The sequence below is a fragment of the Ictalurus furcatus genome, chromosome 25 (genome assembly GCF_023375685.1).
Source record: "Ictalurus furcatus strain D&B chromosome 25, Billie_1.0, whole genome shotgun sequence".
NCBI classification, from domain to species: Eukaryota; Metazoa; Chordata; class Actinopteri; order Siluriformes; family Ictaluridae; genus Ictalurus; species Ictalurus furcatus.
In genome coordinates, this window is record NC_071279.1 from 20,640,350 (window position 1) to 20,654,945 (window position 14,596).

The 14,596-nt window shown below is 41.0% G+C and overlaps 1 protein-coding gene across 1 annotated transcript in view; it reads right to left on the reverse strand.

Annotated features, from left to right (window-relative positions):
• The window catches only part of LOC128601031 (uncharacterized), a 76,156-nt gene extending 62,160 nt beyond the window's left edge, over window positions 1-13,996 (reverse strand). Inside the window, exons 1-3 of the mRNA XM_053613903.1 lie at window positions 13,080-13,996; window positions 12,477-12,525; window positions 12,015-12,219 (exon numbers count right to left, since the gene is read on the reverse strand). Of these exons, the coding sequence (XP_053469878.1) occupies window positions 12,015-12,219; window positions 12,477-12,525; window positions 13,080-13,195 (370 nt within the window). The 5' untranslated portion in view covers window positions 13,196-13,996. The remainder of the gene's footprint in view (window positions 1-12,014; window positions 12,220-12,476; window positions 12,526-13,079) is intronic.
• Between the last annotated feature and the right edge of the window lie 600 nt (window positions 13,997-14,596).

A 14,596-nucleotide genomic window follows, 5' to 3' on the forward strand; every position in this document is an offset into this window, starting at 1 on the left:
AAACCAAGCACAGATATGACACAAAACAAATTTTTGTTTAATAGCTGAACATTCTGGCTTCATGAAACATACCTCAAACAAGTTAAATGAAATAATTTTAATTAATGGCATATTTTTCTCCCAGATCAAGTAGAGGAAAAAATGATGGAATCACAATTTTGACATAAAAAATGATGGAATCACCTTGTAATTTCCATTTCTAAAACAAATACCAGCCCAAGTCTAAAAATGCAAATTAATTTAAGGAAGTGCTTACAGACCGTAACCTTGGACTTTTTGAAAGGAAACATGGCCCCAACAAGAGAGTTGTCAATTGAAACAATGGAGAGGATTATAAAACTCCTTCAAGAAGGAAATCCAACATGGAGTGTGGCAAAAATTTTGGTTGTTCTCAGTCAGCTGTATCTAAAATTTGGTGCAAGAATAAACAACATGGGAAAGTTATAAAAGGAAAACATACGGGTCGACAGAGGAAGACATCAAAGTGTCAATATGCCTTGAAAATAGAAAATGCAAACCAAATAAAAACAAATGGGCACAAACAGGAGTCAGTGTTTGTGACAGAAATGTAAGAAATCTGCTGAATGAAATGGAATTTACGTATAGAAAAGCCAAACAAAAACTAGCATGAACACTTAAACAGAAGAAAACCAGGTTATAGTGGGCTAAAGAGAAGCAATCATGGAGTGCGGATGATTGGATGAAAATGAGTAATCAGTGATAAATCACGAGTCTGCATTGGCCAAGAAGATGGTGCTGGAACTTGTTTGATGCCGTTCTATTGAAACATATAAAGAAGAAAACAATCACATATCCCCTCTCAGTTATGATATGGAGTTGCATGTCAGGTAAAGGACCAGGGGAGACCTCAACAATCGATGCACAGATGTACACTGGAATTTTGAACACTTTTCTCATTCCATCGATAGAAAATAGGTTTGGTGATGATGAAGTCATTGTTTAGGATGATAATGCATCTTGCCACAGAGCAAAGTGTTAAAGCTTTTCTACAGGAAAGGCAGATCAACTCAGTGACATGGTGTAATGAATAAGGCTGCCCCACATTCATCCACCCACCAGAGGGAGCCCTCACCCAAATACTAACTAAGGACATGTGCCTCATGCTCACTTCCTATTGTCTACATATATAAACATGCCATTTCCACATTCACCTTGTATTGTTAGTTCATCTGCATTACTGAGCTGTTTACCATCGCCTGCCGTTTTTGCTTCATGTTATGGCCTTTGCCTGTTTTTTCAAATTACCGATTCTTTGGATTATCCTTTGTTTTATTTGCCTGATTGGACTGTCTTTTTCTTACTGAACTTTAAATGCCTTGACTAGCTAGACAAAATGCATCCCTGCCATCCATGTCACTACTGTCAACAACATTACCATTGGTTCTGGAATAACACAAGAAACTGCTCCGGTAACACTTAAGATTGGATTATTTCATGTTGAATACCTATCTTTATATGTCATTAACTCTCCGAAACATGCAATCATCTAGGGGCATCCATGGTTGGCTATTCACGATCCGTAAAACTCCTGGAATGAAAGTGAGCTCACACAGTGGTCAAATGTCTGTCAGGAACATTGTCTTCATGTCACTGTTTACCTACCATGCCTAACCACCAGCATATAAAGCCCCAATCTCCAAGCTGAAACCAAGATCCTTGCTGAGTATGAGGAATTTACAGATGTTTTCATTAAGAGCAAAGCCATCCAACTTCCACTTCACCGTCCCTGGGACTGTGCTATTGAACTGTTTTGAAACACAGCTCCACCGAAGAGTAAGGCCTATCCATTATCTCGACCCAAAACGTTAGCCATGGAAACCTACATCAGAGAAGCTCTGAATCCATCCACTTCTCTCATGGCAACAGGCTTTTCTTTGTGGGAATAAAAAGAAGGACTATGCCCATGCATTCATTACTGAGGATTGAACTATGTCACCATCAAATATCGCTACCCACTGCCAATCATCCCTTCAGCCCTGGAACAACACCGTGAGGCAAGAATCTATACTAAGCTGTATCTGAGAAGTACTTACAACTTTAATAGGATCAGAGAAGGGGATTAGTGGAAGACTGCATTTATCTGCACTATGAATAAAAGTGATTATTGACCCAGGCGAACAGTAACTGGGAAGTGTTTCTTTCTGGATTTTTTAGCTGAAACTAGTTTTAGCACCGATTGTCAGATAGAAGCTGTAACTGCACTTCCTTGTTGCTACGAGCTGTTTACACATTGCTTGATTAAAGCTAATTCTGGTATTCATATTCAGTTTCTGTCAGGAGTCGCTTGTTCACGCGACTAAACTTTGTTTTGCTAATTAAAGAGGCGTGCTCAATTGTGAAGCACCCCACCACAGTACTTAAGAACTAAGAAACACTGAGGTGGAAGCGTCAGCCCTTGTCGTGTGAAGACTGAGCTCGTGTAAAGACCTGTAAGGCTACTGCGTGAGTCTACCGAGCAAGGACACCGACAAGAAACCACTCGAAGTGCTAAGTATACTTTCTTTTTCTCTCGTTATTCCTCTTGCTGTTTACCTGCTTACACACTAACGTGTCATCAGTTTATCCCTGTTATTTGCCACAGGCGCAGACCGTGGAACACTCCCAGAAAGGTATGCAACTTGGACAACCTACGCTCTCTGAATTTGGCTTCTGCAGATTCCCTCTCATTCTCTATCGGACTTTGGAACTGCCAATCAACCGTCAACAAGGCAGATTTCATTCCTGCCTTTGCAACCCACTCCAACCTCAGTGTGCAGGCTCTGACTGAGACCTGGATCCATAGTGAGAACACTGCCACACCCGCTGCCCTAGCCTCCAACTTCTCCCATATCTCGCGTCCCAACAGACGAGGGGGTGGTACAGGTTTGCTTCTCTACAAAACATGAAAATTTACCTGTCTTTCTCCCTCTTGCTCCTACACTTCCTTTGAATTTCATGCTGTTACAGTCACTGACCCTGCCAAAATGCACTTTCTTGTTGTTTATCGTCCTCCAGGTCAACTGGGGAAGTTCAATAATGAATTTGACATGCTACTGTCCACCATCACAGATGATGGAACTCCTCTTGTCGTCCTCGGTGACTTCAACATTCATCTAGATAAGCCGCATGCAGCTGATTTTCTTGCGCTCCTTCCCAGGTTTAACCTCAAGCAGTTCACCACACCACCAACTCACAAAGCCGGCAAACAGCTTGACCTCATCCTCACACATAACTGCACCACACACAATCTTCTCATTACTCCTCTGCACACCTCTGACCATTTCTTTATCCAGTTCTCTATTTCTCTCCCCTCACCCCTTCACTGTCTCCACCCTCTGTCTCCTTTTGTCTCTTTTTTGTCCCTTTTGCAATCTTCACTCCCTTTCCCCCTCACACTTCTCCTCCATTGTCACAACCTCACTTCCCAATGATAGCCACCTCTCCTCACTTGACTTAAACCACAACAGACATGCAATGTTTCACTCTAACATCTTCTCTTGTCAGCATCTGTGAGCAAATGAGAGTTAAGGGCTTTGCTCAAGGGCCCAACAGCCACAACTTGGTAGTGCTGGGATTTGAACTCATGATCCTCTGATCAGTAATCCAACACCTTATCCACTTAGCTACCACTGCCAATGTTATGACTGTTGCCTGTTTTTTGAAATTACCGATTATTTGGATTCTTTGTTTTGTTTGCCTGCCGATTTGGATTGTTTATTTGTATATTTCAGTAAACTTCTAGCACATGGATCCTAACACCATCTCCATTGGCCTGTTCATCACACACGTCCAGCAAACAATCTGGATCTCAATCCGATTGAAAATTTATGGTGCAAATAAAAAAAATTGTCCATGATAAGGCTCCATCCTGCAAAGCTGATCTGTCAACATTATTCGAGAAAGTGGAAATAGCTTGATGGAGAATATTGCTTTTCATTATTGAAGTTCATGCCTCAAAGAATTCAGGCCAGCATTAAAGCCAGATGGTTGCTGCGATGGCTTTAGGACTGCAATTACCACATGCAGTTTTACACTCAGGTCTCCTTTAGTGAACAGTGGACTACTTCAACAAAACAGACTTCATATAAAAATCATAATGAACTTTCCTTTACTTTTACACTATCCGTTGTTACCCAGATGAGGATGGGTTCCCTTTTGAATCTGGTTCCTCTCAAAGGTTTCTTCCTCATATCATCTTAGGGTTAGTTTTTCCTCACCACCATTGCCACCGGCTTGTTCATTAGGAATAAATTTCAAATGTCCATTGTTAAAAGTGCTATACAAATAAAATTGAATTGAATTGAATTGTTTTTGTGAACGGATGAGACAGAATTTTTGGTTTAAATGAGAAGCGTTATGTTTGGAGAAAGGAAAACGCTGCATTTCAGCATAAGAACCTTATCCCATCTGTGAAACATGGTGGTGGTAGTAACATGGTTTGGGTATGTTTTGTTGCATCTGGACCAGGACGACTCGCCATCACTGATGGAACAATGCATTCTGAATTATACCAGTGAATTCTAAAGAAAAATATCAGAACATCTGTCCATGAACTGAATCTGAAGAAAAAGTGGGTCATGCAGCAAGACAACGATCCTAAACACACGAGTCGTTCTACCAAAGAATGGTTAAAGAAGAATAAAGTTAATGTTTTGGAATGGCCAAGTCAAAGTCCTGACCTTAATCCAATAGAAATGTTGTGGAAGAACCTGAAGCAAGCAGTTCATGTGAGGAAACCCACCAACATCCCAGAGTTGAAGCTGTTCTGTACTGAGGAACGGGATAAAATTCCTCCAAGCCGATGTACAGGACTGATCAACAGTTACCCCAAACGTTTATCTGCAGTTATTACTGAACAAGGGGGTCACACCACATACTGAAAGCAAAGGTGCACATACTTTTAAGCCTCACAGATATGTAATATTGTACCATAAAGCACCACGGTATACACAACATTACTAAAAGGCCCAATGTTTGTTTCAATTAAAAGGTGTGTGTGTGTGTGTGTGTGTGTGTGTGTGTGTGTGTGTGTGTGTGTGTATACCCCAGTATCTCCAGTGTACAGTGTGGATCCTCCAGTCCAGCAGAGAGCAGCTTCACTCCTGAATCTTGCAGGTTATTCTTACTCAGGTTCAGTTCTCTCAGTCTGGAGGAGTTTGATCTGAGAACTGAGGACAAAACTCTACAACTTTCCTCTGTCAGATTACACTTCTGCAGACTGGAAAAGAAATAATGAAATATAAGAAAACACCATAATACAGCTAACATTTACCATGTAATGGAAATGTCGCACCCAGAAATCACAGGACAGGACACTACATCAGCACATTTACAGGAGCACCGAGGTCTTTCTGCACTCCACAATCTCTCAGCTACAATTTATTTGAACACCATTACATCATGTACATAACACACACGTGAGAGTGAGCAGCCTACAGTACACACACTACACTCTGATCTGTGTTCAAATTTCTACAAACACCACTGCAGATATAGTGCATTTGATATTAGAGAAAATAAATAATTACATAACTACAGTATGAAGATAATGTTTATGTATATCAGAACATCTGATGCTATATGTCACGTTTTCCCCTCAAGCTATCGCTGTAGAATACAGCGTGCTCAGAGATCCGAAGTGCGAGTTCGATATACGAGCACGCTTTTGGGTCTTCAGTGATATTGACTTTGTTTACTTTGGACATGTGCTTTTGTTGTGGTTTATGTCCCGTCTCCATCCCTGTACTGTCATTGGTTGTTTCCCGCATGTGTGTCAGCATTGTTTTCAGGTGACTTGTGTTTCACCCTGATTACATTTGTCACTTAAACCCCTCATGTCTCTTTGTACTTCACGTAGTATTGAGTATATTCACTGTGCCAAGCCTTTGTTCGTGTTTTGTTTCATGGTTTTTGATCTTGCACCTCATTTCTCGTTTTGTGTTTTGCCTTGCCCAGTTTATGCCCGTTTGCCGATCGCCTGACCTTTTGCCTGTTATTGACCATGCTTATGGTTACCGTTTTGTATTTGTCTGCCTGTCTCTCTCTAATAAAAGTCTTTAACTGCACTTGCATCCGTCCTAACCTCCATTACGTAAGTTTCATGACAGGATACTATGCCGCACCATGGATGCAGCAGGAAGACGGAGGAGACGTCACGCTAAGGAAACCAAGCAAACCATCCGTCCTAACCTCCATTACGTAAGTTTCGTGACACTATAAAGTATCTGATGCTATATTAATGGATTTTATTAGAGAAAATAACAATTACATTACTCAACTACAAATAAAGAACATTCCTATAAACATACTATTTGTCCCCTACAGTGAGGTCAATATGCCAATTTCACTGATGTTATGTCATCATGGAGCTGATACCATTTTATCTAGATGAGAAGTGATCTACAGTATCTCACAAAAGTGAGTACACCCCTCACATTTTTGTAAATATTTGATTATATCTTTTAATGTGACAGCACTGAAGAAATGACACTTTGCTACAATGTAAAGTAATGAGTGTACAGCTTGTGTAACAGTGTAAATTTACTGTCCCCTCAAAATAACTCAACACACAGCCATTAATGTCTAAACCACTGGCAACAAAAGTGAGTACACCCCTACGTGAAAATGTCCAAATTGGGCCCAAACTGTCAATATTTTGTGTGGCCACCATTATTTTCCAGCACTGCCTTAACCCTCTTGGGCATGGAGTTCACTAGAGCTTAACAGGTTGCCACTGGAGTCCTCTTCCACTCCTCCATGACGACATCACGGAGTTGGTGGATGTTAGAGACCTTGTGCTCCTCCACCTTCCATTTGAGGATGCCCCACAGATGCTCAATAGGGTTTAAACCATCACCTTCACCCTCAGCTTCTTTAGCAAGGCAGTGATCGTCTTGGAGGTGCGTTTGGGGTTGTTATCATGCTGGAATACTGGCCTGCGGCCAAATCACCGAAGGGAGGGGATCATGCTCTGCTTCATTATGTCACAGTACATGTTGGCATTCATGGTTCCCTCAATGAACTGTAGCTCCCCAGTGCCGGCAGCACTCATGCAGCCCCAGACCATGACACTCCCACCACCATGCTTGACTGTAGGCAAGACACACTTGTCTTTGTACTCCTCACCTGGTTGCCGCCAAACACGCTTGACACCATCTGAACCAAATAAGATTATCTTGGTCTCATAATCCATGTCCTTAGTCTACTTGTCTTCAGCAAACTGTATGCCAGCTTTCTTGTGCATCATCTTTAGAAGAGGCTTCCTTCTGGGACGACAGCCATGCAGACCAATTTGATGCAGTGTGCGGCGTATGGTCTGAGCACTGACAGGCTGACCCCCCACCCCTTCAACCTCTGCAGCAATACTGGCAGCACTCATACGGCTATTCATTGAGGGAACCATGAATCCCAACATGTACTGTGACATACTGAAGCAGAGCATGATCAGTATGCAGTATTCCAGCATGATAACGACCCCAAACACACCTCCAAGATGACCACTGCCTTGCTAAAGAAGCTGAGGGTGAAGGTGATGGACTGGCCAAGCATGTCTCCAGGCCTAAACCCTATTGAGCATCTGTGGGGCATCCTCAAACGGATGGTGGAGGAGTACAAGGTCTCTAACACCCACCAGCTCCGTGATGTCGTCATGGAGGAGTGGAAGAGGACTCCAGTGGCAACCTGTTAAGCTCTGGTGAACTCCATGCCCAAGAGGGTTAAGGCAGTGCTGGAAAATAATGGTGGCCACACAAAATATTGACAGTTTGGGCCCAATTTGGACATTTTCACGTAGGGGTGTACTCACTTTTGTTGCCAGTGGTTTAGACATTAATGGCTGTGTGTTGAGTTATTTTGAGGGGACAGTAAATTTACACTGTTACACAAGCTGTACACTCATTACTTTACATTGTAGCAAAGTGTCATTTCTTCAGTGCTGTCACATTAAAAGATATAATCAAATATTTACAAAAATGTGAGGGGTGTACTCACTTTTGTGAGATACTGTAGATTTTTCAGTGTTCATACAAAATTTTATTTTGAATAACGGTCAAACAGTTGATGTGCTTGTGTGCTACTGTGTAAACAATAACAACTCTGCACAATTTAATATAATTGTCATGGATTTCCCCGGCAATCAGCGCACATGAACTGCCTGAAGCATGGCGTTGTCTTGTTTATGTTTCTTGTCTCTGCCTCTGTTTTGTCAATGATTGTTTCCCTTATGTGTCATTATTATATCAGCTGTTCCGTGTTACCACTTTTGATTAGTTTGTATATTTATACCTCCCTGTGTCTTCGTTCAGGGTGAAGTATTGTGTTCAGAGAATTCCCACCTGTGCCGTACCAAGCTGTATTGTTTTGTATCTTGCTCTTCTGGTTCTTGATGTTGTTTTCGTTCTTGGTTTTGTGATTCTGTTTATTGCCCTGTTTTGCCTGTTTGTGGATCGTGTGACTCTGTACACATTACTGACTACTGTCTGCCTGCCCCTCAATAAATTCTTAAACCGCAATACAGTCAGTCTCACCCTGCAACACATGCAATAATCATTTTACATATCAGCTGTTCAATGTTCCAGTGGCTGATATTGTCTCTACTGATGCACTCAGTGTTGAGCAGGAACAAAAAAAGAAAAACACAAAACAATATAATTGCTCACTTTCTAATGGTCATCTGTTATCATGCACACAGAGAAGATGGTATCCAAATGCAGAACACAGACACAAGGACTGAAGGTTAAAAGGATTTATTGAAGGGTAGTGGAAGCTGGGGTTTGAGTTTCACCATGGAGGGATTGATGATGCTCTCAATGGTGCTCAAATAATGGGGGAAAGTTTGTTGGCCTCCTTCTTTAGCGGAATGTCCTTGGCCAAAAGCCACACCATTTGACCCAGCAGGTAGTTGGGAGCTGGAACCCAATGTCAGTTGGCCAGATGACGGTTGCATTCAGTGGAGCGGAGCAGGACGGCACAACCTCTTTCCAAACCTTGCGGCAACGTCAGAGGTGGGCATTGCACAGAAGGAACTGCAATGTCGTCTTCCTGGCTGGAGCTCATGAGAGGCTGATATCCCAGGGAGCACTCAAAGGGAGATATACTAATGGTGGTACTGGTCACTCCAGGTGGGAGGGTTATGCTTTGTGACACACCGTAGGGCTGCTTCCAACTCATAAGTGGCCCACCCTGCACTTTGCTCACTTTATATGCACAGACACTTTAACCAGTACACATTGTCTTCTAACAATATATAAGTTGCTAAGGACTATTGTCCACCTATTAATGTGCACTGTAATTATGCATGTACAATGGTAATTAATCAACTGTCTACCCTCTAGACTCTACTTTCCTGTGCTTAATAGTTGTACAGTCTACTGTATAGTGTTGTGTATAGTTTATTGTCTAACTATTTGTGCTGTTGTCTGCTGCTGCTTCATGCTTAATGTAGCTTAGTTTCCTGGAGAAGCTATAGTTTGTCCCTCATACAAAACATCTGTGTTGAGAAGTAATGATAATACCTTCAACTGGTAAAAGCCAAAACTAAAACCAAAAACGTGCCATCAGCTTGAAATTTCAACTGATCAATTTGGGGTAGTCTTCTCCCAGTTACTTCTTCATTTATAGAGTGACGTCAAATCAACATGACTGTTCATTCTGTGAACAGTGTAAAGTCCACCTTCTATATTTTAAAATTAGTTTACAGCAGTATTGACTTGAGATCAGTTAATATACAGACATATCACTTGGTTAAACCTATAACACAGATCATATTAATACCTTTTGAGAAGGTAATCATCAACAGTGATAGAGTTATCATTAATGTTAACCAGCTAGCTTGTTGATAACACTACCCGCTATTGTCCGCAGTTGTTTAAAGAGTTGTTTAAAGGTGATTAGAGTAACTATTAACAAGCATTAATCCAAATGGTACAGTTCAGTATTACATTAAAACATTTCTAAATAAAAATACTTACTCAGCTTTCCTGGAGGCTTTGACCACTGGCAGCAGCCTCAAAAGACATTCATCTGATGGATCATATTTCCTCAAATCAAACTCATCCAGATCCTGTTCTGAGTTCAATAACACAAACACCAGAGCTGACCACTGAGCAGGAGAGAGTCTGGTTCCACTGAGACTACAGGTATATTCTCTGTTCAGGTAAGTTTGTACTTCCTGCACTAGAGAATGATCATTCAGTTCATTCAGACAGTGGAACAGATTGATGGATTTCTCTGGAGATTGATTCTCCCTGATCTTCTCCTTGATGTACTCGACTGTTTCCTGTTTACTGTGAGAGCTGCTTCCTGTCTGTGGCATTAAGTCTCGTAAGAGAGTCTGACTGGACTCCAGTGAGAGACCCAGAAGGAAGCGGAGGAACAGGTCCAGGTGTCCGTTCTCACTCTGTAAGGCCTTGTCCACTGCACTCCTGAGGAGATCAGACATGTCTGACTTGGTGAGAAGATCAGACAGATCAGTGGTTTGTTGTTCTGTTACATTTCTGCTGATGAAGGAGAGAAATGTGTATAAAGCAGCCAGAAACTCCTGAACACTCAGATGTACAAAGCTGAACACCTTCCCCAGGTGAAGCCCAAACTCCTCTCTGAAGATTTGGGTACACACTCCTGAGTACACTGAAGCTTCTCTGACATCAATGCCACACTCTCTCAGGTCTTCCTCATAGAAGATCAGGTTTCCTTTCACCAGCTGTTGGAAAGCCAGTTTTCCCAGTGCCAGGATACTCTCTCTGGTCTGCTGAGGATCAGGGTCACATTTCTGATGGTACTTTTGGTCTTTGTGTTTGATCTGAAAGATCAGGAAGTGTGTGAACATTTGAGTCAGAGTCTTGGGGATCGCTCCACTTTCTGCTTCACCCAACATCCTCTCTAGAACAGTGGCTGAGATCCAGCAGAAGACTGGGATGTGGCACATGATGTAGAGGCTTCTTGAAGACTTCATGTGTGAGATGATTTTATCGGCCAGGCTCTGATCACTGATTCTCTTCCTGAAGTACTCCTCTTTCTGAGGATCACTGAACCCTCGTACCTCTGTTACCTGGTCTACACACTCAGGAGGGATCTGATTGGCTGCTCCTGGTCGAGAGGTGATCCAGAGGAGAGCAGAGGGAAGCAGATTCCCCTTGATGAGGTTTGTCAGCAGCACATCCACTGAGGCTGACTCTGTCACATCACACAATCTCATATTCTTCTGGAAATTTAGAGGAAGTCGACACTCATCCAGACCATCAAAGATGAACAGGACTTTGTAGGAGTCTATTATTTCTAGTTTTCTCATTTCTGGGAAAAACTGATGAAGAAGATCCATCAGACTGAGATTCTCCTGCTTGATCACATTCAGCTCTCTAAAGGGAAGTGGAAACATGGAGGTGATGTCCTGATTTGCTTTTCCTTCAGCCCAGTCCAGAAAGAACTTCTGCACAGAGACTGTTTTTCCAATTCCAGCAACTCCTTTAGTCAGTACAGTTCTGATGGACTTGTCTTTAAAGAGATCATTACATTTGATGGGTGTCTCCTGTGTTGCTGGTCTCCAGGACGCTGTCTCAATCTGTCTCACCTCATGTTCATTATTGACGTCTCCACTCCAACCCTCTGTGATGTAGAGCTCTGTGTAGATCTCATTCAGAAGTGCTGAGCTTCCAGGCTGTGAGATTCCTTCATTAACTCGTTTGCATTTTTCTCTCTGGTTGGATTTTAATGTTTGCTGACACGCAATCACCGGGTACAGCTCTAAGAAAATAAAGAAATAAAAAGGAATAAAGCACAGTTTACTAAACACAAAAACATCAATATTAGAATTTTTTCTTAGCTTATCATGTTACCAAAAAACTGCAAAGTGTGAACTCCTCTGTCCTGAAGATATCAGAAGACTTAAAATTAAAGTTTTACCTCTGACTGTTACAAAGCGCTGACACTGGAGACTCCTTCCATAAATGCTGAATAACAGCACTGTGGTGTAAGTGTAAGTATGAACAAGTAGTAAATTAATGACTCAGAGCTCTTACTGTTGTGCAGTGTGTTAGCGAGATCTGTGAGGTTCATGTTCTTCAGGACGTGCAGTGTGATCTTCAGCGCTCCCTCTCTGACACTGTGCAGATCCTCCTCATCCCCCCACTGCCTCTCAGTGCATGCTGGGTAATCTGGATTCAGGAGCTTCTTAAACCTCTTCAGCTCAGTCTTTATCAGAGTGATGACTTTGCCTTCCAGCTCCTGGTTAGAAACACACAGTGAGATATTTGAGTATTGTAATGTTAATATAACAAAGTGAGAGATGCTTTTGTTTTATGAAAAGAAAATAAGGTCTCTGTCTATTACCACAGTTACAACTGAAATTCTGTGTGAATATATAATCATTTAACCTTCATAATATTAAGATATACACATAAAATATAAATCTGTAAATAGTCATTATTCCAAAAAAAATCTACCACCTACTCACACGTTACACACATTAAAAAGACATACACCTTAAATATGGAATCCAACTCATTTCTCTTTGATTTCTTCTTTTGTGGTCTATGAACAAACAAAACACATCATATAATATGGACTATATGACTTCATACAGCGCCCTCCCCTAATATTGGCACCCTTGGTAAATATGAGCAAATAAGGCTGTCAAAAGTTGTCTTTATTATTTAACCTTTTGATCTCTTGTTTAAAAAATTCACAAAAATACTCTGCTCTCATTGATATCAAACAATTACAAAACAAAACACAGGTTTATAAAAAAAAAAGTCTTTGTTATTAGTGGAGGACACTGTAGCTACACACACATTTACACAAACACAGATATTTAACACTATTGTCTTAACACAATACAATGATTTCATAGTTTACTAACTGATAATAAAATATTTAGAAACATTTTTGTAATTAAATAATTAATACTTATATTTTTATTAATTTCCCAGTAGTAAATATTGTCACTGCCAGTCCGAGAGCTGCAGCACTTTACAGCTTAGTGTTTTACTGCTTCAGCACCTGATAAAGCTCATGAAGAGCTTCATAATGAGACCAGTGATATTGATCAGGTGGAACACTGCCATAAAACACAGCACTATACTGACCTCACATCAGTAGAACTTTCTCCATCTCTGAACTTAATTGAACGATCGATTGACTCATCACTGTTCATGGACACACAGCTGGGTTCTGGTGAGTCTGATCTCTGTCTCTTCATCATTCTAGAACTCAGATATAATTAGATCCAAAAAGAGTAATGTGAATGCTAATATAATTTGTTGTGTACAGATGATTGTATAATGACTTTGAATAAGTGTTAGACAGAACATCTTCCTAGCGTAGTGAGTAACAAATCACATAAGATAGACAAATAATGAAAGTAATAAAGCCAAGACAAAATCTGTGGGGGGAAAAAGTGGTTAAAGGTGTAACACTATTTTTTATTTATTTAATGTACAAATAACCTGTAAAATATAAGAAACATATTTTTTTCACAAATAATGATTTAAGCCAGTGGTTTTCAGTCCTGGTCCCACAGCAATGCACATTTTGTTTGTCTCTCTTATCTGACACAGCTCAGTTCATGAATCTCTCTCCTAACGAGTTGATGATCTGAATTAGGTGTTAAATAAAGGAGATGTTTTCTAAAGTGGTGAGTTCCCAGGACCAGGATTGAAGACCCCTGATTTAAGCCTCAGCACAATGGCAGGTGGCGGAGATGGTGAGTTGCAGGTTAAGAGCTTTTTTCCTACAACATGCAAACAAATCCAAAACATAAGGCAAGATCAAAGTGAAGATACAGGCAACAGTCAGGAGATGTGCAAACACAGTAACCAGGGCAAAACACAAAGGCATAAACCAATAAACCAGAACAAGTATCATAACCAGAAAATACTCTATCAATATAATAACATACTTTTTTGAACCATTCAGTGGTGGACTTACTCCTGTGCTTTTTATCATTGTCTTGCTGCATAATCCAGTTGCTCTTGCATTTCAACTTACAGACTGAAGACCGGACATTCTCCTTTAGGAATTTCCGGTAGAGAGCAGAATTCATGTTTCCCTCAATTACTGCATGTTTCCCAGACCCTGAAGCAGTAAAGCATCCCCACACCATCACACTTCCTCCACCATGCATGTAAGTATGATGTTCTTTTTGTGGAATTGATTTACACTGGATGTAATGGGACACCTGTCTTCCAGACAGTTCCACTTTCAACTTATCAGTCCACAGAACATTTTCCTAAAAGGTTTGAGGATCATCAAGGGGTGTTTTGACAAAATTCAGCCGATCATTAATGTTCTTCTGGGTTAGCAGTGGTTTTCCCCTCATTATGTTGATGTTGTCTTTGGCTCTTTTGTGATTTCCTGGATGAGTAGTTGCTGTGCTCTTGGAGGAATTTTGGAAGGTTGGACACTTCTGGGAAGGTTCACAACATTTTTTTCTATTTAGAGATAATGGCTCTCACTATGGGTCTTTGGAGTCCCAGAGCCTTTGAAATAGCATTGTAACCCTTCCCAGACTGATGTATTTCAATCACCTTCTTCATCATAATTTCTGGAATTTCTTTTAACCAACTTCAAGCCGTTCAAACAGTTCTATTTAAGTGTTGATTTG